The following is a 26227-nucleotide window of genomic DNA, read 5'->3' on the forward strand; positions in this document are numbered from 1 at the left end:
CTCTGAAACCCCAGATTGCTTCTTGGGGTCCATAGTCATCTCCCTCTCTGATTTCTCCCCCTTTGGATTTCCTTCCCTTCCCCTATTGTCCTCCGTGCTATTGCTTATGTTCCACATATGAGTGAAACCATACGATAATTGTCTTTCTCTGCTTGACCTACTTCACTTAACATAATCCCCTCCAGTTCCATTCATGTGGATGCAAATGGTGGGTATTCATCCTTTCTGATGGCTGAGTAATATTCCATTGTGTATATGTACCACATCTTTATCCATTCATCTGTTGAAGGGCATCTCGGCTCCGTCCAGTTTGGCTATTATGGACATTGCTGCTATGAACATTGGGGTGCACGTGCCTTCTTTTCACTACGTCTGTATCTTTGGGGCAAATACCTAGTAGTGCAATTGCTGGGCTGTCAGGTAGCTCTATTCTTAACATCTTGAAGAACTTCCATACTGTTTTCCAGAGTGGCTGTACCAGCTTGCATTCCCACCAGTTTGGCAACTTCTTAAAAGTTAAACTTACACCTATCCTATGTCCAGTCATTCTATTCCTACATATTTACTTAAGTCCAGAAAAAGACTTATACAACAATATTCAGAGCAAATTTGTTTATAATAATCAAAACCTGGACACCCAAGGGTCCATCAATAAGTAAACAGGTTTAAAACATATACAAACTGGTCAATAAAAATTAAAATTAGTGAAACATTAAGTTTCAAAAATATAGAGGAATCTCAATTATATTTCTGAGACAATGAAGCCTGACAAAAGGACGATACAGTATTTGACTCTACATTCTTGAACAGGCAAAACTAACTTATAATGACAGCAAACAGATCAGCGGTCACTTGGGACAGGGTAGGGGTGGACTGACCATAAAGGAATGTGTAAGAAACTTTTTAGGGTGATGAAATCTGTATCCTGATTGGGATGGTGGCTACTCTGAATATGTTTGTCAAAAATCACAGACTTTAAATGGGCATGTTTTATTATATAAAATTATATGTCATTTCTCTAAATCTCAGCCTCTTTATTTTTATAGAACAATACCTCCTAACGATGTTAAGTTTATAGTAATACATAGAAAGTTCCCAGTGCAATGCCTAACATATGTAAGCATTACATTCTCCATTAATTCTCCACCTGAACATTTCCTGTTTATAAGGAGCTCTCAAGCTTGCCATACAATTATGATAGCCACGGTTAGAAAGTTGTTCTTTACCTCCAATTGTCTCTCTTTAATCTATGCCCATTGATCCTAAGTATACATTCTCTAGAGCAGTGGTTCTCAAACTTAAGCGTACATCAGAATTCCCTGAAGAAGTGGTACAACACAACGACTGCTGAGGCCCATTCCCATAGTTGCCGATTCAGTAGATGTGGAATGAAAATTGAGAGTTTGTGTTTCTTAGTTCCCAAGTGATGCTGGTGCTGGTCCAGGGATTCTACTCTGAGAAGCACTGCTCTAGAGATATGCATATTATAAGACCACTCATGCTTCCAAGTGCATTATTCTAAACATTAAAAGACAGTCACCATATTTTTACTTTTCTTTTTTCCAAATTAAAACTTTCTTAGCTCTCCCAAATCTCACTTTGCCCCTGGCCTATAAACCCCTCAATAACTGGGACTGCCAACTGGGGCTAACTAGTACCACCAAAACAAACACAAAAAGGCAATCATCATCTCTCTTGACCTTAACAGTTTCCCATAAGCCTAAAATTGTATTAGGCTTTTTGCATGTGTGCAGCTGTGTCTGTCAATTAAACGCTTCCTGTTTATTACTAACTGCTGGAAGAACATGTCTCCCTGTTACCCTTACAGAGATAATTTAACTTATTTAAACTTAAAATCTTTTATTTCACCTTGTTGGTTTAGCTTTTTTTGGAGTCATGCTTCTGTTGCCCCAAATTAAAGAAACTGTTTGGAGCCTGTAATACAAATCTGTCAAGCAAATTCTTTGTTCCATGAACCAAATTTCTAATGAAAATATGTTCCAAAGGATAGATTAATGACAGAAAAATATACTTGTTCAAAGAGTAATTTCTATACTAATATACCTTTGGTGTGAACCACATGACACATGTTCTTCAGGAACCTCAAGCATATAATGAAAACATGCATACTTCTTAGTAGCCAACCTAATACCAAATCTGAATCACTGAAATAAAAGTTGGATTTCTGTAGTTTCAACAGAAATGGTTCCAACAATTTTCTTCATACTCATGCTATTACATTTCAAAATTAATCCTTATATTTCCTGCAAAAATACAGTTCTTGATTGAGGGAAAATATGATTAAAGGTAATGACCTGCCAAGCGAAGAGTTATGTGCCCATGGCCAAAAATGGTCCCTTAGAGGGTAAAAAATAATCTCTGCTTTTGTATGTGGTAAATTTCCTCCAACAGATCAGAGAATGAATGGAAAATGAGAGGACCAGCATTGCATACTTGGATAGCAAATTTTGAAAGTACATTAAAATCATGTTTTTGGACTCTGAAGTTTCTAAGTTGTGTCTTTTCAATGTACTTCTTTAGTATAAAGGAGCAATTATTTAACTTAAAGTATAATAATAATCCACAGGGGAATTATTACAAAAAAAAAAAAACCCACAAATAAGACATGATTAAGTAAAGTTAGTTTATTTTACCTGCAGCTCTTCCAATATAAACTGAATGTAAATGCTGATACTGAGAAATATTAGGAAGAATTAAGGATAGACGTCAAGATGTCAAAACATCATGCCTTCCAATCCATCCTCCATGAACTTCTTATAAAGTGCCATAAATTTGGCCACAAATGCTTCCAAGTGATAAATGGCTTTGCTACCGAGCTGTAGACGATGTTCATAGTAAGCGGCCATCTGGGCCACTTCCCCTTTCAGTTGTCCATCACAATTATGTAAAAGTTCTGAGAGAAGGCCCTGAAAAAAGATAACTTGTAATTAAAAAGTAATCACTAAAAAGAAAAGAAGGCTGAATAAGCTTTCCGAAATCTTTAATTCTTTTATATGGAATGGCAGTCTTCATCCAAAAAAACAAAAAATTGTATACCCTTTCTATAATGTAAAAATGTGGTAGTTATCAATCATATTCCAAATGCCAACTTGAGGGTGCAAAGATATAAGTACAAAGATGCTTACTGCAGCATTATTAGTTATAATAATAATCTGTAGACAATCTGACGTTCCACCAACACGGTCATATTGAAAACCTATGCTATAGTCCTACAATGAAATTCCATTCATCCACTAGGATAAAATAAATCCATACTGTCACAAAACATCATTCATGCTACACTGTTGAATAAAAAAAACACAATGCAAAACACAGTGAAGTTTTGTGAGACTACACATACATAGCCATACATATGGGCTTATTTCTATGTGACTAGAATACAGGTCTGTTGAAAGTGCTTATTCACCCTTGTGGAAATGGAAGGGTGGACATTCACTTTTTTCTTTTAAATTTAGTATAATATGAATTGTTTCATGTAAGTATTGCCATGTAATTTTAACAAATACAAACAAAAACCCTGCATTTCCTAACATCCAAGTCAATCAACACAGCTGGCTAGGTGGCTAAAAGACCAAACCTAAAGCTATGCCTCACAATATCCTACATAGTCCAGACTCACCAACTTCTTTAATGTCATTCCCCATGTGCACTAAACATCACTCTCTGAAATACAGCTGACTCTTAAACAACATGGGTTTGAACTGCGATTTTTTTCGGTAAGTACAGTACTATAAATGTATTTTCTTTATGATTTCCTTAATATGTTTTTTTTTCCTCTAGCTTATTTTAACAATACAGTGTATAATATATATACACATAATAATCAACTGTTTATGTTATCAGTAAGGCCTCTGGTCAACAGCAGACTATTAGCAGTTAAATTTGGGGGTAGTTAAAAGTTCTATGCAGATTTCAACTATGCAGGGGGTCAGGGACTTAATCCCCCCACAAGGTTCAAGGGTCACCTGTACTTATTCCCATCTATTTACATAGTTCTCTTCTTTTAATCCTCCAAGTCTCAGTTTAAACATGACTTCCTCATAGAAGCTGTCACTGACCTTCCACAGCCCAACTTCCATTACTATCATTTCGCCTTGTTACTTCCTTTTAGCACTTACAATATTCTGAACCCTTTTGCTTCTTGTCTCCCATTTCACCCCACTAAAATATAAATTGTCTGAAAGCAGGCCCTCCCCAGTCTTCTTCAACACTCCCCTAATGGTGTCTGACACACAGAGAGGCTCAATAAATATCTGTTGAATTAATGAGTTGGATAGAAAGAAATGACAATGTGTCTCAGTACTGCAAAAGCCCTGTGATCACATACCCAAAGTCCAAATTTTATGGTTCAATAAATGGCTCAAGATCTGAAATCAGATTACCTTCATTATTATTTCAGGAGGAATACAATGAGTTAGAAGTTCATAAAGTCTTCCACGAACTTCAAGGAGCCTATATAAAACAAGATAATTAATATTTTATAATGAAAATAAGACATTTTTTCAAGTTCCTACTATGCTGTTTTACTTTATGAGTTAAACAATCCAATACAGACATTTTCTTAAATGGCTTATCATACTTAAGATACACATTTAAGCTTTTCCTAATTTCAGTTCATTTTTCTAAAAATGTTCAGAACTCTTTTAAAGTCAGACATTTATATTCAGACATCTAGAAAATGGTCATGAAAAGATTAAACAATCACTAATTATACAAGTAAGAGAGAATATAAGCATGATATGTAATATATGGTACCATCTCAACTGCTAAGTAAAAAGGCAGTGTGGCAAAGAAACAAAGCTGTCCTGTCACAGAGAGGGCAGTGCAAGAGGTCATAGATTAAGCACAGAATCAGGCTACCTAAGTGAATATGAACATTCCAACCTCTGAGCTCTTAATTCTAGGCCCTTCTTATAACAGTTTCAGGAGAGAAAAGAAAAGGGCAAGGAGGGAAATATACATATGACATTTTAAAACAGAAAGAAAAAAGTGATAAGTAAAATTGTAAATACACATAAAACAATTATCTTTATCTCCCTATATATACTTAGTATCCTAAAGGGAAAATACTGTTCTGAATCTTTACTAAAATAGTATCACAGATGTTCCATATTTCAGATCAGTCAGAGAAGTGATTCATCAAAGACTTCTTAAAAGTGGAAGTTCAGATCCTTTTCCAGGGACCCTAAGAGTTGGAAGCTGTGCCACAATAAAAGTAAATAAAGTGAAAAAAGAAACTAGCATATTTTGAGCCCCTGCTATGTGCAAGACACAGTAACAACTTAGTCCTCACACTAGCTTTGAGTGGAGGCATTATCTCCATTTTTTTAGATGAAAAAACTAAGGATCAGATAGTTTAAGTAACCTCACAAAATTGACTATAGCGGAACCATGATTTAAGAACAGATCTGCCTTACTCCCAAATCCATACCCTTCCAATGTCTGTCAAAGCATTTATTTAACCCCTTCCTCTGTAAGATGCTCACTACAGTATGCTATTTAGACCTCACAACACCACTCTTTTACTGAAAAGAACTTAAGTTCAGAGAGGTTAAGCGTCCACTAACACTCATGTAGTTGAGGCAAAATTTTAATTCAAGTCTGACTCCAAAGCCCTTGATCCTTCTTGGCCATGGTAGTAGATCTCAAAAACAAACAAACAAACAAACAGCAACCCTGATTATTAAAAAGTAAGAAACAGACACAAATGACAGATGGTATGAAATTATTTTAATAATTATGCATATAGTTTATTTCTGAAGAGTTAAATCGGTATCTATCTCCCTCTACAAGTGTGCTATAACTACGCTGTGTTCATCTCATGTATGTTACATGCATCTCAGCTTAGTCTGAGTTCATTTCTAGTGTGACTTAGCTTCTTAAAAATGGACATATTCTACATTTCCTATGTTTGTGTCATTATTTCTTGGGGATTGCAAGTGATAAAGAGTGCAAATTCTTCTGTCAGAGAAACACGGTATTATAGAACTCTCTCTGATTCTTAATTAACTGAATATCTGTGAATAAGCAACAATCTCCCAAAACAGCAGTTTTCTTATCTACAAAATAAAGATGATATAATAGTGTTCTTCATAGGGCTGTTCTATAACTTAAGTGAGACATCACAGTATTAAGAACCAACATACTAATTGTTCACTAAATATTAGCTGCTATTCAAATTAGAACATTATGACTCTTCTAAAACAAATCAGACAAGAATCAAGACTAAGGGGTCAAAAATAATAAACAGTCATTTGGTAATGTGTGAGCCAACAATCAGAATGACACCAGCCCTCCCAGTATTTCCGGTCAACCTGGAAGCTTTTGGGAATTGAAATTTCTTTTTATGTAACACAATGGAATCAATTCCCACAACTGTTAGTCTACACAGGAAATAACAGCACCTCTTCTTAAACAACTTTGAGAGCCTCCCAAACTTATGTGGAGAATTGGAAGAAGAGGTAGCAGCAGCTAGAATTAAGCAAAGCAAGAATCAACTAAAGTCTTAAAAACACAACTAGTAATTGTCAAATATTACAACATCTTGTACCAAGCTCTCTTAAAATTAGGAAAGTTCTACAACTACTACCACCAAGTTTTCTTCTTTAAAAATCAAAAAACAAGAAAGTCATCTTCAATGTGGAAATATTTTACAAAAGTAAAAGGCTCCTAAAACAGGCTTTGTTTGAATTTTATCTCCTTAAAGCTGAGATTACTTCACAGCTTAACATTTTACAAAATGGAATGTACACTTTTTCCTAAAGTTAAGGTTTCTTTTCTGAAGAGATTACTTATAATGTTTGGCACTTTTTAAAAACTATTAAATTCTTCAACTAAAATAACTGAATTATAGGAATTCAAAGCAAACCCTGAGGAAATACTAAGTACCCATTATGTGTGATTATCCACCTCCACTAATCTACATAGGAGCCAAAGAGTTCATGTTATAATCCTCTTGAAGCATCTTTATAAAAATTAGAATTCATCAGATATATCCCCCAAGAGGAGAAACATGGTATATTTTTCTCATGATTATTTTCATATGAACCAAGAAGCTTAAACTTCAGTGGTTGAACTCAGTCCAGTCTGTCTCCTAAAGCGATTAACTACCTTCTCTTAACTCCAAAGAGGGTTTCTCAGTTCTGACAGGCAGTGAGTAAGAGTAGGAGGCTGCACATCAATGAGCCTTAAAAATCTCCGGGCTTCCCAAAGGTAGTGGGCCTTAAGACTGTCACTCTTGATTTACAGAAGAGGAGACTGCCCTTCTCAATCAAAGCTATCATAAATCAAACAATCAATGGTTGAAGTATTTTCAGGATGGCCCACTACTGAATAATAGACCCACAGAAGTAAATGTAAACAACTGTTCAGCAAATGTGACACAAAACACTTCCTAAATACTGGTGTTGTATACACAGTATTATTCTTAACAGAGCTTATCATCATGCATGAACACAAAGTTTTCTAGTTCTCAAACCACTATCACACAATCTTGCTCTTCACAACCAAGGCCCAAGTATTCCTAGCAGGGTAATAACAACAGTATTTTCATTACATAAATGAAAAAGTTCAAACTCTAAAATGAAGTTACCTGAAGAATCTTAGCTAAAAATCCACAGAAGTCTGATTCATAAGCTGGTGTCTTTCTAGGATGTGATGCATCAATTACAAAGTTATATATTATTCTTTTCAATATTAGAAAACTAAGCACATTATGTTACATACTAATATTAAGTCATCTGAGATTCTGGAAGGAAAACTAAAACTTCCAAGATTTGTTTTAATTTATGTATAAATTCCATATTTACCTGTCAATAGCTTAATAAAAGCCATGATACTACCTACCAGCTATTCTGAAACACTAAATTTATAAAATTAAATCATATCTTTTCTTTGAAAGTTTAGTGTTCAGATACAAGATTTACTGTAATTCTAAATGGCATATTGGTAGTATAAAACAGCTAATCCAAAACTCAGATCATCTGTACTATTTCCATGATGAAACTTTTATGGTCATCTTTGATACTATTTACCTTTGTGGAGTCTGCTGACTGACAATAGCATTGGCGGTCTCCCTGAGATACACCTCCCAATCTGTTTCAGGGATTTCTTGATCTGCAGTAAAAGGATATCTACATGATAAAAAGAGTACACAATAAATTAAATGGAAGTGAGCTTGTGTCCCAAAATGTTTCCTGAAGTAGCAGCCCCTTTCACTCACTGTTGCACCCTGCAGGCTTCACACATAAGTAGGGCTTTTCGGAGATTCCTGCCCGACTTCTCTGCAAGTCGATGAGCCAGTTGTGAAGGAAGATTCAGACCTTCCTTCTTGCACACAGTAGATAACACATGACAAATCTACAAACAAAACGTTATTAACAAAATTGAGCAATCTGTCAAACAGCACATGGACGCAATTCTGCTGATAACATCTTTATAGACCCTTGTTATTTTATTTATTTTTGTCACTCCCTACCCTAACTCACATGTTCCTTTAAGTAGAAAGCCAGGGGTCTAGTCTAGCTGTAAGGAAGGGGCAGCAACCGGCTCTACAACCAGAGAAAGACCTGGTTTAAATTCCAAGCCTGCCAGCCACCTTGGGGGACCTGTGAGGAAGACACACAGCGCCTTAGGTCTTTTACAAGGACACCACTCACAGAGCTGCCAAGTAGAGCTGCAAAGGCTGAATTCTGCATGACTCAGGGTCATTATTTGCATGCATGAAGATGCCAACGGTGCCCATAGGAGTGGTGCAACCTGGTAGCCCTGCCTTGTTAACTTTATTAAATTTTAACTATATCACACTATTTTTAACTATATCAAAATGTTTATAAGTGAAACCTTTAATAAAAGTACTTTACCACTTTGCAACACAAGGTCACAGTCACCTATTATCCCTACTTTGCACAAAATCACCCAAAATCTATTAATAGCAGGAAAGCTGCTTATTGTGAGAAATTTGCATTTTTATTTATAAGTATTAAGAACGATAAAGGAAAAAAAACATGTATTAAGTTGTTTCAGACTAATTTTGGTCCCCTAACTAGGAACTAGGTATTCTCACATTAATCTCCTTGCAAAATCTATATCCTCCAACCTCAAGTCATTTCCAAAGCCAATTAAATCAGCTTGAGGTAGAAGACACTAAGTAACTAGCCCTTGCCTAGTTTAGTAAAATTCATAATACCTACTTGCTTAAGGTAAAAAATGACTTAAAAAGAACTTCCTAAATACTGATGGCATATACACAATATTATTCTTAACAGAGCTTACCATCACATTTTCCATATAATGGCATCTGGCATTTACTACTATATATATGTAGTACTACTATATATACTATATAATAGTATACTGCTACTACTATAGTATATAGTATATATACAACTATATATACTACTATATATATATATGTATATATATACACACACACAACATATATATATTGGCTTATATTTCTACTAACAGTTAGCATCCAGGTCATAGATGTTCCTGAATTACTAATACACTTCACTATGTTTTTACAAAACGAACATGACAGGGATATAAACATAGTACTCACAGAATCTGAAATAATTTCTGAAAAGTTTCACTTGACTTACATCTTCAATGCTGGGAGCAGGCACACGAACTGCCAGGCACCTACTACGAATAGGTGGTATCACTTTAGATGTAGAATTGCAACACAAGATCAGTCTGCAAGTGGACATATACTTTTCCATGGTTCTACGCAAGGCATGTTGAGCGTCTTTGGTGAGTTTGTCAACCTCTGTCAATAATACCACTAGTCAAGGAGAAACAAAACAAACTTTAACTTGAGTATCTATCTCTTTCTCTTCCTCCTCATTATTTAGAGTGAAATCCTAAGTAAGTTTGATATACTACTCTTTGCTTTGGCAAGGACATATAAAAGTCAAAGGTAGGTGAGAATAATTTATTTTATTTTTATTTAAAAAAATCCCAATCAAACAAACCTAAGAAACACTACGCTAAATGAAGTTAAAGAGGTTACTTTTTTGTAGAATTCACTGCAGCATTTATTATATTTATATGAACTAAAAATTACCAAGACAGGGAGATACTGTGCTGCATTTCCCCAAAATGATTATCACAGGAGCACCTTTCTTATCATTTCTTACCAATCTTACCATTCCTAGAAATATAATTTGGAAAATACTAATGAAAGAGACATAGTCAATAAGGAATAAATACATCTGGTCATGTACACAGTAAGATTCCACCTGGCCACAATAAAGGATTGGCTTTAAGGTGTTTTAGGAATAATAGGTAAGAACTGAATCCCACTATTGTATTTCTCTTTTTCTTTTTTTTAAGGATTTTATTTATTTATTTGAGAGAGAGAGAGAGAGAATACACACAAGCAGGGGGAGGGGCAGAGGGAGACGCAGACTCCCCACTGAGCGGGGAGCCCAATGCAGGGCTTGATCCCAGGACCCTGGGATCATGACCTGAGCCGAAGGCAGACGCTTAAGCAACTGAGCCACCCAGGCTCCCCTGTATTTTTCATCAGACTAAGTTATTTCTAGAAGATGGTAGTGGTAGCAGTGTAGATTTGAATCTCCCCCATGAAAACAGAGATTCCAAGACCAAAGACTCATCGATAACATTTATATCAAAACAAAGTGACAGGTTTTACCTAAAAACCCCGAATATGAGCAAGTGAGAACAGGGAACTATGTGTGGGAGGAAGTAGAGGGGGTGTACTAGGTTTTTACAGCCTTTAGTACAGAACCCCAAATCGTCCACAACAGCACACTGTGAAGTATAATGGGCCAATCTGAGAACACCTACGGGGTTCAATTTATGGGTTAGAGCAAAGGAACCTGGATGCAACAAGGTTTGACAGAGCAGTAAACTGAAAACAACAAAATGAAGCTCCCTTCCAAGACAATCCTTCACAATGAGGAGAAATTCTGGAGATAGAAATCCAAATGGAACAGAACAGGGAAAATAGAAATAAAGAGACTGATCCCCAAATCTAACAAAGACAGCACTTAACAAAGTACTACAAACCAACTGATATAAAAATAAGTCCTTGGTAGGCAGAAAACAGCAGCATATTTAAAAAATTAACACATCATGACCAAGTGAGCTTTATTCTAGAAATACAAAGCAGTTTCACTAGAAGACCCAATATAATCTACGATACCAATACAGCTAAGAAGAAAAATCATAAAACCTCATTCATGGATGCAGAAGCAGCATTTGAAAAAATTCAACACACATTTATGTTAGAAACACTCAAAATATGAATTGATGCTTACCTTCTTATTATGATCAAATAGATACACCTCAGGCCAAAAATCCAGCAACTAAATAACTAAATGGGGAAACTCTAAGGCCCACCTCCAAAGTCATGACAAGGACATCCACTATCTTTAGTACTATTAAACACTGTATTGGAGGTGTTGGCAAACATAATTAGGTTAGAGAAAGTGTTCAAAGCCATACAAATTGGAAAGAAGGGGAAAAATCTTCTCTACTCACAGATGATACAAATATATATATATATATGAAAATTCAAAAGAAACAATGGAAAGGCTATTACAAACAAGAGAAGAATGTAATAACATAGTAAGATATAAAATTAAGACAGAAACGTCAATAGCTGTCACATATGTACACAAAGGTTAGAAAATATAAGAAAAGACTCCTTTTATAGTGGCAAAAAATAGATAAGGAGCGCCTGGGTGGCTCAGTCAGTTAAGCGGCCAACTCTTGATTTCGGCTCAGGTCATGATCTCAGTGTGGTGGGACTGAGCCCTGAGAAGAGGCGCCACACTGAGGGTCCATGCTCAGCGGGGAGTCTGCTTGGAGATTCTCTCCCTCTGCCCCTCCCCACAATCACTTTTTCTCTCTCTCTCAAATAAAGGAATTAAAAAAAAAAAAAGATATATGTAAACTTATTCTGAAATACAGTGAACTAAAGAGAAAAGATAAGAAATAGGCTGAAATATGCACAGACAATTCACAAAACAGTAAAAAAGACAATGAACAAAAGAAAAACTTATCACACTAACTAAAAAAAAACAATTTTCTCCACTCAAACTGACAAAGATTAAAAATAATTAACCGCAAAAAAAATAATAAAAAAATAAATAATAAATAATTAACCGCAGTGGTGATAAATGTCTGGGAATAAAGGGCACTCCCAAATACTTCTGGTGGTAGGATAACACTACCTTTCAGATGAAGAATTTGACGAAATATATCAAAAGTATTAAATGCTGGCATATTTATCATCACAAAATCTTCTATGAGAATGTACACATATATATGCTTATAAATAATACTGGAAGGTAATGACAAAGTAATTGTCTCTGGAAAGCAAAATTATAGCTGATTTTCTTCTAAATATTTGATAATGAACATATAACTTTAGTCCCAGGAACAGTTATTTTTAAATATTATTTCTTGTTTTAAATAAAGTGTTTTTTCATTATTCATCTAGTTCTAAAATAACAAACAGGTAGCTCAAATAGTCCTCTTTCCACCAAAATTCAACTCCATTAGGCTATACACTTTCATGAGCACAGAGATCATGCCTCTCTTATTCACTTCTATATCCAAAAATAAGGGAGCATAATGTTTGGCATAGAATAGGATGTTAATAAATATTGGCTAAATAGATGGAATTTATGTTTCCCACTACATTTTCTCTTATACTCACTGTGTACAATTTCAGTGTCTGCCTTAAAAGAAATCTGTTTATCACATACCTTTAAAATCTCTTTGAGAGTTTGTTTCAAGTTGCTGTGATTGTGCCACTGTTTTCAACATCTCCTGAATTACTACCCGGTCACTATTTCCAGCATCACTATACAAAACAAAAATAATGGTAATATTGGTGTAACTATTTAGAATTTATTATGCCCTTATTCTTAATCTGTTATTGTAAGAAAAACATTGAAGATCTTATTTAAATTTTAATCAAAATTATTCACACCTAATTACATTCACAAAACTTTCAAAGTGAAATATTCTAGGGGTCATTAAATACAACAATATTCTAATATTCAATTACAGTTTGATAAGTATCACTGAAAACAACAGACATGTTCTTATATTAAGTTTACTGTAACTTAAAAAGAGCAATACTAATCCTTAAGTTTCTTAATTATCTGTAGTTACTCAAAATGTAAAAATAACTCTTGAAACAGAAATTTAATCTCCATTCTTCTTCTCCATCCCCCAAATAGTAAAGGTCTGAAAGAGAACAAGCCTAGACAGGTCTGTTCCCAACACTAGCATGGAGCTGATTCAGGGTCTTAGCAAGTGGATGGGACAAGCAAATGGAATTTAAGATAGTCAGAACTCTGTAAGCTGTTGACTTATTATAAGCATTATCTGTCATTTATACTCGCATTATCGCTTTGGCACTTAAGTCATGCAATTCACAAACCAACGTAAGTCACCTAGTTAATTTAGGCTGCCAATTTCAAACACCTGAAAAAAAATCAGCTCAATCTCTGACTATTCTTGCTACAGAGGAACTCACAATGAGAAACAGGGCAAAGCAATCAGCTTTAGTTTATTTTCCCAAACAGCCATCACATCTTTCTCAATTCACTATTACATCAATACACCTAGAGTGTCTCTTTCATGATCATTTCCTAGTCAAGAATCCAAAACATTTCCCTTCTGTCGATGGAATTAACACTTTCTTCTAATTTTCTGATAAGACCCTTTCCCACCAATCTTAGTTCTCTTAATTTTCTTGGACATACCTGGAGAAAATAGTAACACCTGTTAGGGATGTTTTGTGGACTAAATATAATCCATGTAAAGCTCCTCACACAGTGCCTACTACTGAATACACAGTAGCTTATAACTATATTCCTCCTGATCCACTCAGTCTTGAAATGGATGTTCATCCTCATCTCTGTTCCACTGCCGAAAAAGGTTGCCTTTGCCTGAAGATGTCCTTGATTCTGTACTCCTTAAAGAACATTATCAGGCCCCAGACAACCCTGAAGCTTTACCCAACTTTGTTCCCAATACAATCACTTCTACACTATTAAGCAGTACTGCATGAGTTTTCAATGTGCCTCCCAACAGGATTCTAATCTTATTTAATCATGATAAATAATACAGACATTGGTTGTTAGACTATTATAACATACTCTAATCAAGAAACTGAAACAAAGGAGTGGCAAAAAAAAAAGATCTAATAACCCTAATTCACATTCTGAAATATTCACTCCAGACATTACAAACTTTTTAGACAAACTTTGCTCATCAGTTCTGAATTAGTCAATATAACAAAAATTTAATGACATGAAATGTACTCTGTATAAAACATTGAGCTCTGTAGAGCAAGAAAATTTAATTATTAAAATTATTTGACTCAGGAGTCAAAGAGAAAAGGGGAAGTAGAAAGGTTCTAGGCTCCTTATTTCACACTGAGCAGCATTACTTTTATCTGTGTATATATTGTGCTTCCTTCCATACATGATTCTATTTCAAGAACGGGTTCTACTCTTTAAAAAAAAAAAAAAAGTCTTAATTTCTATATAGTAGCCTTACCTTGGATTAACTTCAAGGTGATAATTGCTTGCAATAGTGCTAATTTCAATTTTCTTTTTAGATGGAGTCTATGGACAAAGAAAATAGATGTTTTTAAAGTTTATTTATTGGCCATTTCTCCTCTTTTCTGTATTTGTTTTTTAAAAATAAACAATTTATGAGATGAACCATGAGAGACAATGGACGATGAAAAACAAACTGAGGGTTCTAGAGGGGAGGGGGGTGGGAGGATGGGTTAGCCTGGTGACGGGTATTAAAGAGGGCACGTTCTGCATGGAGCACTGGGTGTTATGCACAAACAATTAATCATGGCACACTACATCAAGGACTAATGATGTAATGTATGGTGATTAACATAACAATAAAAAAAATTAAAAAAAAAACACAAAAAATAAAAATAAACAATTTATGCTTTATAAAAAAAACTTTAGATAACCACCATTAATATTTTAACTTCATTAATCCCATTCTTTTCTCTATGTGCAAATAAACATGTTTCTATATAACCTGGGTCACATCACACATCCTGTTTTTATTACGATTATTTATTCCCTCTACCTCCAGAATTCTACAAACCATTCCATTATGAGCAGATCATCACTGTAAATGGTCTGCATATGTCCGTTCACAGACTTTACCGTAACACACACGTGTGTATATATATATGTAAATATATTTTTACATATTTTATATATTTTTATATATTTCTATAGAGTGTCAGTGTTTCTTGAAAAAAAAAAAAAGGAGTTATAAAAAAAGAGGCAATCATATCTATTTCTGTTTTACTTTTCCTAGTTAACAATACATCTAGGCAATTACCCTCCAATACTGATATAGGGCAGCTGCATATCAACCTGTAACTTGGATGTCCCCAAGCAGTTATACCGGTGGGCGTTTTGTTTCCTGCTTTTTGACATCTTACACAATCCCACAATTAACATCCTTCTACACATGTCTAACACATTGACTTCATTTCTATGTAACAGATGCCCAATAAAGGATTTGCTGGATTGAAGGGGATATGTTTTCTCAAGTTTTATGTGTATGTGTGTGTATATGTATAACCAGCCTGTTTTCAAAAAAAAAAAAAAATCTAACACATCAGTTTTCCACTGGTAACAAATACTCTTCCCCAACATTCCCCTTCTGCAGGTTTTATATAATGTCCTCAATTTCTGCCAACTTCATAACAGACTCACGGCTTCTCTTCAACTATCACAAACGTCAAACATCTTTACATGTTTACTGGTTGCTTATATTTCTTTCTTGAGACTCTTTCATTCAGTTTTCTACCAGGTTGTCTTTCCATTATCAATTTGTAAAATCTTTTCTCTAACATGTTCCTTTCAAATATTTTTTGACAACCTTCTATTTTTCTACTGATTTTACATACATTATCTTCTGTCACACAAACTTGTAAATTTCATATATATACAAGCACATATTTCTTTTTTTCTATCACTTCCATGTTTTTATTATTAAAAAAAAATAGGTATTCCTGACCACAGGCTGTTCATTTAATCTAAGAAATTTAGTATTTCATTTTAATATTTAAGGCTTTAATTCAGATGGAATTCATCTTTATAAATCATGAATCAGAGGGATTCAACTTTATTTTCTTCAGGTTAGATAACTAGTTATGCTGGCACATCTTGCTGACTCATGCTTTTAATACTGATTTGAAATAGCTACCATATTTTGGGGCTCTCTAATAAGTTCCACTGATTGAATTCTCTACTCCCAAGCCAAAACAATATTGTTTTGATTACAATAGCCCTACAATAGGATTTAATATCTCATAACACAAGTCCCACTTCACAATCTTTTTCGTAATTACTTTAGCTAGTCTCAGAAATGTATTCTTCCATATGTACTTTAAGATCATTTCGTACAAAATAACATGTTGGATTTTAATTGTAATTTCATTGAAATTTATACTGTAACTTGGGTAGAACAGGTATTTTAAAGTATTAAGCCTCTGAGAACTTGCTGCATCTTTCCATTTCATCAACTCTTGTTTTTTGTCCTTTTATAAAATAGTTTTCTTTCCACAAATCTCACACTTTTCTTGTTAAATTTGTTCCTGCATACTTTTTAAGAATTCCCATCAGGGTGTACCACCAGCACCTCAAACTCAATGTGTCTAAATACAAGCTCATCAACATTAGCCTAAAATCCATTTGTCTTCAGGGCACCTGGGTGTCTCAGTCCTTAAGCGTCTGCCTTCGGCTCAGGTCATGATTCCAGGGTCCTGGGATTTAAGCCCGCATTGGCCTCCCTGCTTGGCAGGAAGCCTGCTTCTCTCTCCCACTCCCCGTGCCTGTTCCCGCTCTCGCTGTCTCTCTCTCTCTCAAGTAAATAAGTAAAATCTTTAAAAAAAAAATCCATTTGTAAAGATTCCATTAATAGCACTACTCACCATCCAGTCACTCAGTATACAATTTTTCAGTGCCTAATATGTACAAGATGCTATACCAGGGCCTATGAAGGATATAAAAATGAATAGGACATGTTCCCTACATAACTTCAAAACAAACACAATCTTGTCAAAAAAAAAAAAAAAAAAAGGTATGAAAAACTATAATCAAGGCCAAACAAAGTATTCTAAGAAGTATAAACTATGGATGGTAGAAGGAAAAATTAATTCTAAAGGGATTGGGGGGCACAACAAGAGGAGGTATTTCAGCTAAATCTTAAACACTGTCTATAAGGAGAGTATGAAAATGCACTGCATGGTATGAGGCTGGAAAGCTCAGCCAAGGGCAAGATCATGGGAATTCTCTGAACATCCCAGAACTTCATGCCTCCTTTTCTAATCAGTCAGCTGCCCAGTCTCTACCAAGTTGCCTGATTCCATATTCAAAATTTTTCTCAAAATCATTCCCTTCCCAAACCCACTATTGCTCTCAGAACAATGAATTCTAGAGACTTGAGTTCCCGTTCCAGCTGAGGTACTGATTCACTAGATAATCTAAAAGGAATCCCACCACCTACATTTTACTCAAAATCTCCTGTTACTCGTATTTTCTAACATAACTGACTTTGATCTGGCTTTAATAGTTAGGTCTATACATCAGTAGCTCTCAATCCTGTGTACCTGGGTTATCTGTGAAATTCTTAAACACACATTGGGAAACAATGGCTGGGGCCACAAGTATATATGATAAGGACTGAAAATCCCTGCTATAAATATTTGGAGGCCTCAAAGTAAAATGCTTACTGTGATGGTCTGATGTTCAATTCTTAATTTTTCCACTCCAACACCATAAAGTTCACGTAAAATACACATAATTCTTGTCTTTTTTCCAGCACCTGACGGTCCATACATTAAGAGATGAGGAAAATCACCACACTGCACCTGGAAAAAAAAGAGGCATTTTCCCTGGTCAAATGATTACTCTAGGTAGAATTAAACTACTTTTTAGGTATCAAATATTTTGTCTCCATCTCTGAGGTGGAGATATTTAAAAATATGTATGTATGAGTATATATATACAGAGATTTTTAAAATTAACTGAAATGTTGATTATTCCCCTGGCATTATTTTATATAATTATATACCAAGCACAGTACATGCAGGATACAACACCATGTGCTAGAAAGCAAAAACTTCCAAACCAAGTCTGTTAAAATCTCCTAGAGAACTTTTTAAAATAAAAGACTAATTAATTACTGGACTCCATCCATGATTATGATTCAACAACTCTGAGATTGATGCCTGTCTTAGTTTGGGCTTCTATAGTCCTTCTGATAAGAACTGAGTATATTTGGTTTATTTGAAAGGTAAAGGAAAATTTTGTAGGGGAATAGGGAAGCAATGCAAGGTCAGGGAGGTGGCCAATGAGTGCATTATCTGCTTAAATATCACTGGGCATCTGGGCTTTAATTCTGCTGGGGATACTCTTGAAGCCAGTGTGAAAAAAACACGACAGCACTAACCCATCCGAGACAGGGGGAAGCTGGAGCATAATATGCTATTTCTCATCAGTCCTTTGATGAAGCTTGCTTGGGAAAGTGGTTGGAATTAAGGGAGGGCATTAATTCCCAGGCATCAAGTCTGCTTAGGGGTGTCCGCAAAAGAAAGCCTTCAGGAAGAGCGGATCCAGGAAGCTGGAAGTCAGTCTGTGTGCACTTACAAGTTAAGAGCAATGGGATGGAGTAGAGCACTGACAGTACTGCAAAAGACTACAAGACTGTGTGCACTTAAAAAGCTTCCCAGGTGACTTTCATGATCAGTCAGGTTTGGGAATGAGTGCTATGAAGGGTATAAAAATGATGAAAACACAAACCATAACTTCAAGGCCATAAAATCTTGTGGAGCAAAAGCTTCTAGGTAAGCATTATAGGAAAAATGAAATAAGTACCTTAACAGAAGTCATTACTGCAATAAATTTTAATACTTTGAAAACTGATCTCTGGCACTGAAAAAAAAGTTTCAAGGAAAGGAACTATTTACCCCACACAGTGCATGGAAAATAGCAAGTGCTTCACAAATACTTGTTGCCTCTGCTTTTTAAACTCGATCTAGCCAAAATAAAGGGTATGCTTTAAAGACTTCATAGTTTCATTAAGTTGTAGATTCAACAGTAAAATGGGTGAACATTTTTTAAAAGCAATCTATTACACACAAGACCAGGATATTGAATTTTTGTCCAAAATATTTACTCCAAATTCTGTACAACAAAAAGATGGCCATAGAATATAAAATGTATCCTATAGCTAAGAAAATCAAGTGAAAGCTATTCTGAGAAAACACAATTTGTCTAAACATGAAGTATATAGCTGTAATAGATTTATTTTATATTAGATGGAATACCATCAAAAAAAGAAAAAAGCCCTCAATCTCACAACATTATCAATTTTTCTAATGATTTTCATATAAGGATGGAGGGTTTTTTTTTTATTATTTCTCATTTTTAAAAAATACTTAACAGATAGTACCTATAACTCTGAAAGAAGGTGGGTATTGAAACTGAGCTGAGCAAAACACTTCCATTAGCATACAGTACTATTAGATTCTTAAAAGGACTGGATAAATAGCTTCCACAGACACTAGATTTTTCTCAAGACCCTTCTTCCCTCTACATTTCCTGAAAGATTCAGTTTGCTTTTCAGAAAACATTGCCATTAGACACTTTACCAACTACAACACGAAAATACACAACAGGCTGGAGAAAAGGAAAAAAAAAAAAAAATCTTCCACGAGGAATTAAACTCAAGGACAACCTAATACAACCTATTTTAGAATTAGAAATGACCTCCGAAAATAATAAATACCTTCCTTTTTGTAAGTAAGGGCAATGACACCAAAAAATTTTAAATAAACCTGTTAAAAAGTAAAGTCAGATGATGTCAGTGCTCTGCTCAAAACCTTCCAATGGCTCCCTATCTCACCCTGTAAGGATTTCCTGGATCTGCACCTCCCCCGCCCCGACACACACCCTCGCCCCATTTCCTACTACTCACCCCCCTGGCCTACTATTATCCAGCTACAGTGGCGTTCTTGCGGTTCCTAGAACAGGCCGGGCACGCTCCTGCCTCAAGGAATTTGCACTTGCTGTTCTCCTTACCTGTTCCACTCTTCCCTCATATTTCTCCTGGAGAATTTCCCACTTAAGGTCTTAGCTCAGAGGACAGTTCTCAGGGAGGCCTTCCATGTTTACAAGCACTACCTCGCCCTCCACACTCCTTCCCCCTTCCCTGTTTCATTTTTCACCACAGCACTCATCACCTCCTGCAGAGGGTGGACGATGCACCACTCCCTAGCGGAGCAAAACTCCCGAGCTGAGGCCTACCTCCGCGCCCCCGCCCCCCCCCCTCCGCTCCGTCCCGCAGACTCACCAGGTTGCGCAGCTGGGCCGCTTGCTCCTTGTGATAGTCCAGCCGTCCCAAGGAGCAGGGCCGGTATTTGTCCACCCAGAGGCTCATTCCAGCTCGAATTCCCGGGGTCAGTCGCTTGAAAGTCCCGCGCGCGGGCACTCTCCCCGTGCGGACGCTGAGACGAGTTCTCCCGCGAATTCCAAATCTCGTGACGTCACTACCGGCCCGGTGGCGTACGCGACTTAAGATCTAAAGACTACGGAAGCTGGGTGGGGACAGTATTAGCCGCAGTGTTGGTGCCCCCCCCACCCAGTCATTGATGTTCATTGTTTATGTAATCATTTTTGTTGTTCTCACCCTCCATGATAGTCCAGAGATTACTAAACAAAATTGGAAATTTGGCTCTGATACTTCGGCTTCAAATGCAGGTACCTCAAAGAAGCCATGTTCCTCAATTTCGTTCGCTCATTCATTCATTCACTCATTCGTTCTGCAGAAACCTGCAAAATATCTACAGTGTTGAGCTCTGTTCTTGGCACTAGAATATATACGACTTGGGGCATTTCTCACTGGGCAGGCTCTCTATAAAGTTTTTTAAAATAAATTGCTAAAAATAAAATCTAATCTTCACTATCTTTCCTTACTTCCATTCTTCAAGGGTCTTACTGGGTTGAAAGCAAGGGAATCAAAAGGTCGTGAAAAACTACAGAACTGTGGCCTGTAGGAGAGACGATATGAGGTTAGTATGCTATCTTAAGTCCAGAATGCTTGAACACCCTTCTGATTAAAATAAGAATAATATGAAACCCTTGGGAAAATATTCTGCATATCAAGCCTTTATAAAACTTGAATTGTGCCCCTCAAACTGCACCTCTCAAATGCACTTTTCCAGTTGTACATAAAATTAATTCCTTATTTAAGTTATGGTCTTATTTTATATATTGTTCAGAAGCCTGTCATTGGATCTCAAGTTCTTACAGGACAGGCATTTATTTCAGAATATGTTTTATGACCTATCAGAGTACCCCCTTTCATTCTTTTATTAAACAAGAATTTATTGTGCTCTGTGAGTCATCATATTTACTGAGTTATTCCTATGGGCAAGATATTATTGAGCACAATCAACAGCACCAAGAACTATAAGATATAGCCCCTATTCTCAAGAAACTTTCTGAAACAAGCCTGGGGGACTTCTACCTCAGGACCTTTGAACTTAATTTCCTCTTCCTGGACCACTTTTGTCCAAGTGTCAGTAGAGCTGGGTCCCTCACTTCTTTCAGTGTGTTTGCTCAAAGTCATCTCTTCAGTGAGGCCTCCCTAGCCCTATTTAATACTACAAAGCCTTCCACATTCCCTCTGCTATTCCCCTGTTGAATTGGAATGGAAGGGAAAAAATGTTTGAAATTAGAAGGTAAAGGAAATCAGAAGCAAAGATGTTGAGTTGTCATCTATGTGGGTAATGGAATCCTGAAAAAAATAATAATGGAAATAATTATTCAGAGAAAGAAAGTGAACCAGGTACTAAAATGATCAATGAACTGACAATGACCCTGAGCATGACAGACAACTTCTACTACTATGAAAGGTAGGAGAGAATGGAGTCTGAAGATATGTAGACATGTGTTTCAAAGTTGCCAGAGGTTCTAAGGAAGGAAAAATTGGTGTGGAGGGGACAATAATACATAAGAAAGACCCTAGCTCACCTAGGGTTGTCGGATTCCACAAATAAAGATATAGGAAGCCTGGTTAAATTTGAATTTCAGATAACTTTTTAGGATTACTGCAAATAATATTTAGTATACTAAATATTACTGTAAACATTGCATGGGCATACTTATACAAAAAATATTCATTGTTTATCTGAAATTACAATCTAATTGGGTGTCCTGTATTTTATCTGGCAATCCTACTCCAGACTCTTGAATATATGGGAAGTGAGAGATGGCTGCAGAGGAAAATAGGATCCTCAGGGAAGAGTCAGAAAATGAAAGAAGTGTTCCGAGAAGTGGTTATGCATATTAAGCAGTGGCCAGCAAACAATAGCTCCAATCACTGGATGACTCAGCTTCCTCAGCCCTAAAATGGGGTTGATGAAACCTGCTTTACATAGTTCATTTGAGGATTAAGTAAGGTAATGTAAGCAGCAACCACATAGGAGGTACTCAATAATTAGTGGTTATGTTTTACTGAGAAAAATATTCATGGTGATACAGAATGAGGGGGCATGAATACAGAGATGGTTAAGAACACACCAAGGTTAAATTTCCACTGAGCTCATCCAAACAAAAATGATAAAGCTATCATCTTGTACCTGTAACTCAAGGCTAGGCAGGACCAACCTAAACTTCTAAAGACCCTCAAGGATTGATCTGCTCCTAACCCTTGGCATATTATCCCAATGTACCTCTCTCGGGCAAACCTATAATCAGCTCTTGCCAGAATCAGGTGCAAGGTCTTTCTATAGGCTGGATCTAATTTGGCTTCTTTAAAGAGAAGTAACAAAGCAGATATGTCACCATCTCAAGAGGCCTAGAGACTAGTCAAAGAGTGTGTGTAATTTTACTTCCTCTTAAAAAAATACTATCACTTTGGCTTCACGTTTTTCTCTTTCATGTGTCTGAGAAGATTTGGACCTTCCTTTACAGACAGCATACCCAGCAAATTTTGCTGCATCCTTGCTTCTACTTTAAAGTGAGGGAGTGTTCTGGTCCTTTTTTCTTATAATTTATTCTTTGAAATTGTCAGTGATAGTGTCCAGTTGTAATTCTGTTTCTCCATTTGGGGAAGGGCCAATGGGCAGATCCCTCTCCGCACTTTAGAAATAGCATTAAATAGTAAGCTGGAAAGAATTTTGAACAGAGGTTTCTCACAGGAACTTCACATAATGTCACATTTTTTGGTGGCAATAATATGAAATTTATCTTTCTAAAATAAGTAAGTATAGATTTTGCTGCAGATAACTTGAGAACAATAGTTTAAAACTCCCAATGAGAGAGAGGAGAGGTAAAATTCATTTTAAAATTGTGGCAGAGCCGATGCTCTGTGTTCACCAAATCTCCTGATCTTCCTGGGTACACGGGTAATTTTTCCAAGCTTCTTGGTAGTTAGTAGAATCACGTGACTCCGTAGGACTCTGTAACAACCCCGCATCCAAACAAGAGTCAAAGCACAAGATTCAGATCTGTGCTGGGTGAAAGGGACCTGAGGGTAGAGGCAGCTGATAACATGTGGTGCTTTTATATTCCATCTGACAAGTCTTGTTACTTATGTTTTTATACATATTTATATCTGTATATCCACAATCTATATCAAGATATAGAACATTTCCACTACCCTTAAAAGCTCTCTCATGCCCCTTGCCATTCAATACATCCCCCAGAGTAGCCACAATTCTAAATTCTATCATCATATATTATTTTCTCTGTTCTTAATCTTCATGTAAATGAAATCATATAGTACTTTTTCTTTTGTGCCTGGGTTCTTTTGCTCATCATAGATCTGCAAAATTCATCCATTTATTATATGTGGTAATAGGTTGTTCGTCTTTTATTGCTGTGTAGGATTCCATTGCATCAATATCAGGACAGGCTTCATGGGAATGTCACGTGGGCAGTGTCACATAGCCTCCTGTTTGCTTTAATGCTCTGCTGTTGACATCTTGAAATTCTTAATCGTTTCTTAGCAAGGCACCTGCATTTTCATATTGCACTCTAAAATTGCCCTTAAATTATATAACCAGACCTGATCAATACAGCTCAATTTATTATTTGTTGTATTGTTGATGGACATTTGGGGTGTTTCCATGTTTTGTCTAGTAAGAATAATTTTGTTGAATATTCTTGTATATATATATTTTTAAAGATTTTATTTATTTATTTATTTGACAGAGAGAGAGCACAAGCAGGGACAGTGGCAGGCAGAGGGAGAGGGAGAAGCAGGATCTCCAAGGAGCAGGGAGCCCGATGAGGGGCCCGATCCCAGGACCTTGGGACCATGACCTGAGCTGAAGGCAGAGGCTTAACCAACTGAGCCACCCAGGGGCCCCATATTCTTGTATATATTTTTGAGACAGGTACTAATTTCCATTGGATATATACATCTAGCAAAGACATTCCTAGGTGATAAGGCAAGCATATATTTAGCTTTAGTAAATACTGACAAGAGTTTTCCAAAATACTTGCACTAATATACGTACCCATCAGCAAAAACTGAAAGTTAGATGTTTTCCATCTTCCTCAACAAGTTTCTTTTTTTATTGTGGTCAGTATTCATAACATAACATGAATCATTTGAGCCCTTTTTATGTGTACAGTTCAGTATCATTAAGCACATTCACATTGTTGTGCAACCATTGCCACCATCCATCTCCAGAACTTTCCATCCTGCCAAACTAGAACTCCACACCTATTAAACAGTCACTCCCTATGCTGGTAAACCCCAGGCTCTGGAAACCACCATTCTTTCTCTTCTCTATGAGTTTGACAATTCTAGGTACCTTATGGAAGTGGAATCATATAATATTTGTCCTTTTGTGTCTGGCTTATTTCACTCACCATATTATCTTTAGGGTTCATCTGTACTGTAGCATGTAACAGATTTTTATTCTTTTTAAGGCTGAATAATATTCCATTGTAAGTTTATACCATAATTTGTTCCTCCATTTATCCATCAATAGATATTTGGATTGTCTCCATCTTTTGGCCTTTGTGAATAATGCTGCCAGGAACATTTGTATACAAATATCTGCTTAGGCTCCTGTTTTCAGTTCTTTGGGGTACATACCCAGAAATGTAAGTGTATTACATGGTAATTCTATGTTTGATTTTTTGAGTAACAACAGAAAACAACTGTCTTCTATGGCAGCTGTACAATTTTACATTCCCACCAATAATGCACAAGGGTTACAGTTTCTCCACATCCTCACCAACCAGTAAGCTTTTTAATTTTAGCCATTCTGGTGGGTTTGTAGAGAAATCTCAACATGGTTTTAATTATCCTAATAATGAATGATGTTGAGAATCTTATCATGTGTGTATCGGTGATCAGAATATTCTCTTGTAAAGTGCCTATTGAAATCTTTTTGCCAATTTTTTGGTCTCATATTGATTTGTTTTTCAAACATATGTATTGTAAATACCTCTTTCCTATGTGTGGTTTGGCTTTGAACTCTCTTGATGGTTTATCTCGATGAACAGAAATTCTTAATTTTAATGTAGTCCAGTGCATACTGTTTTAAAAAATCTTTGCCTACTCTAAACTCATGAAAATGTTTTCCTGTGGGTTTTTTTTAAGCTTTATTGTTTGATTCTCACATGTAGATTTTAAATCCACTGAAACTTATTTTTTTGTCTGGTGTATGACCTAAGCGTCAAGATACATTTTTTTCCCATGTGGATATTCAGTTACACCAGAACTATTTTTTTTCAAAGATTTATTTTTATATTTGAGAGAGAAAGAAAGAGAGAAGGGAGGAACAGAGGGAGAGGGAGAATTTCAAGCAGACTCTGCACTGAGCTGGAGCCTGACCTGGGGCTCCATCTCATGACCCTGAGATCATGACCTGAGCTGAAATCAAGAGTTGGACGCCTACCTGACTGAGCCACCCAGGTGCCCCACACCAGCACTATTTATTGAAAAGAACTTTCTCCACTATACTGCAGGATCACCTTGTCATAAACCAGGTGACCATGTATGTGTGTATTTGTTTCTGAACTCTGTATTTTGTTCCATTGGTCTATTTGTCTATCCAGGCAGAGATACCACACTGTTTTGATTACTATAGTTTTATAATAGGGCTTTGTTTCTGGTCACTGGACTCTTTATGTTCTTATCCAAGGTT

General features: G+C 36.1%; 1 protein-coding gene across 2 annotated transcripts; it reads right to left on the bottom strand.

Moving 5' to 3' along the window:
* Positions 1-822: 822 nt before the first annotated feature.
* RFC3 (replication factor C subunit 3) lies at positions 823-20591 on the bottom strand. 2 transcript variants are annotated; one of them, XM_032403207.1, is made up of 9 exons: positions 20139-20328; positions 17789-17926; positions 14569-14636; positions 12762-12859; positions 9624-9805; positions 8243-8379; positions 8055-8153; positions 4404-4473; positions 823-2927 (listed from the first exon to the last, which is right to left on the bottom strand). In XM_032403207.1, exons 2-9 carry the CDS (start codon positions 17894-17896, stop codon positions 2736-2738), a joined length of 954 nt encoding a protein of 317 aa, XP_032259098.1. In that variant the 5' UTR covers positions 17897-17926; positions 20139-20328; the 3' UTR covers positions 823-2735. The 2 variants fall into 2 exon arrangements, with proteins under 2 accessions (XP_032259098.1, XP_032259100.1); XM_032403209.1 differs by lacking the exon at positions 20139-20328 and adding an exon at positions 20410-20591 and having other exon boundaries at positions 824-2927.
* Between the last annotated feature and the right edge of the window lie 5636 nt (positions 20592-26227).

The sequence above is a fragment of the Phoca vitulina genome, unplaced genomic scaffold (genome assembly GCF_004348235.1).
Source record: "Phoca vitulina isolate PV1807 unplaced genomic scaffold, GSC_HSeal_1.0 scaffold5, whole genome shotgun sequence".
Classification (NCBI taxonomy): Eukaryota; Metazoa; Chordata; class Mammalia; order Carnivora; family Phocidae; genus Phoca; species Phoca vitulina.

Bases quoted from the DNA above. Each gene is read 5' to 3' on its own strand.
- RFC3 (XM_032403209.1), bottom strand. From the start codon at position 20,496: ATGAGCCTCTGGGTGGACAAATACCGGCCCTGCTCCTTGGGACGGCTG. The intron at 12,860-14,568 runs GTAAGGCTACTA...TGTTTTGTATAG, and splicing joins CACCTTGAAGTTAATCCAAG to TGATGCTGGAAATAGTGACC. The intron at 4,474-8,054 runs GTAAATAGTATC...TGTTTTATATAG, and splicing joins AGTCAGCAGACTCCACAAAG to GCTCCTTGAAGTTCGTGGAA.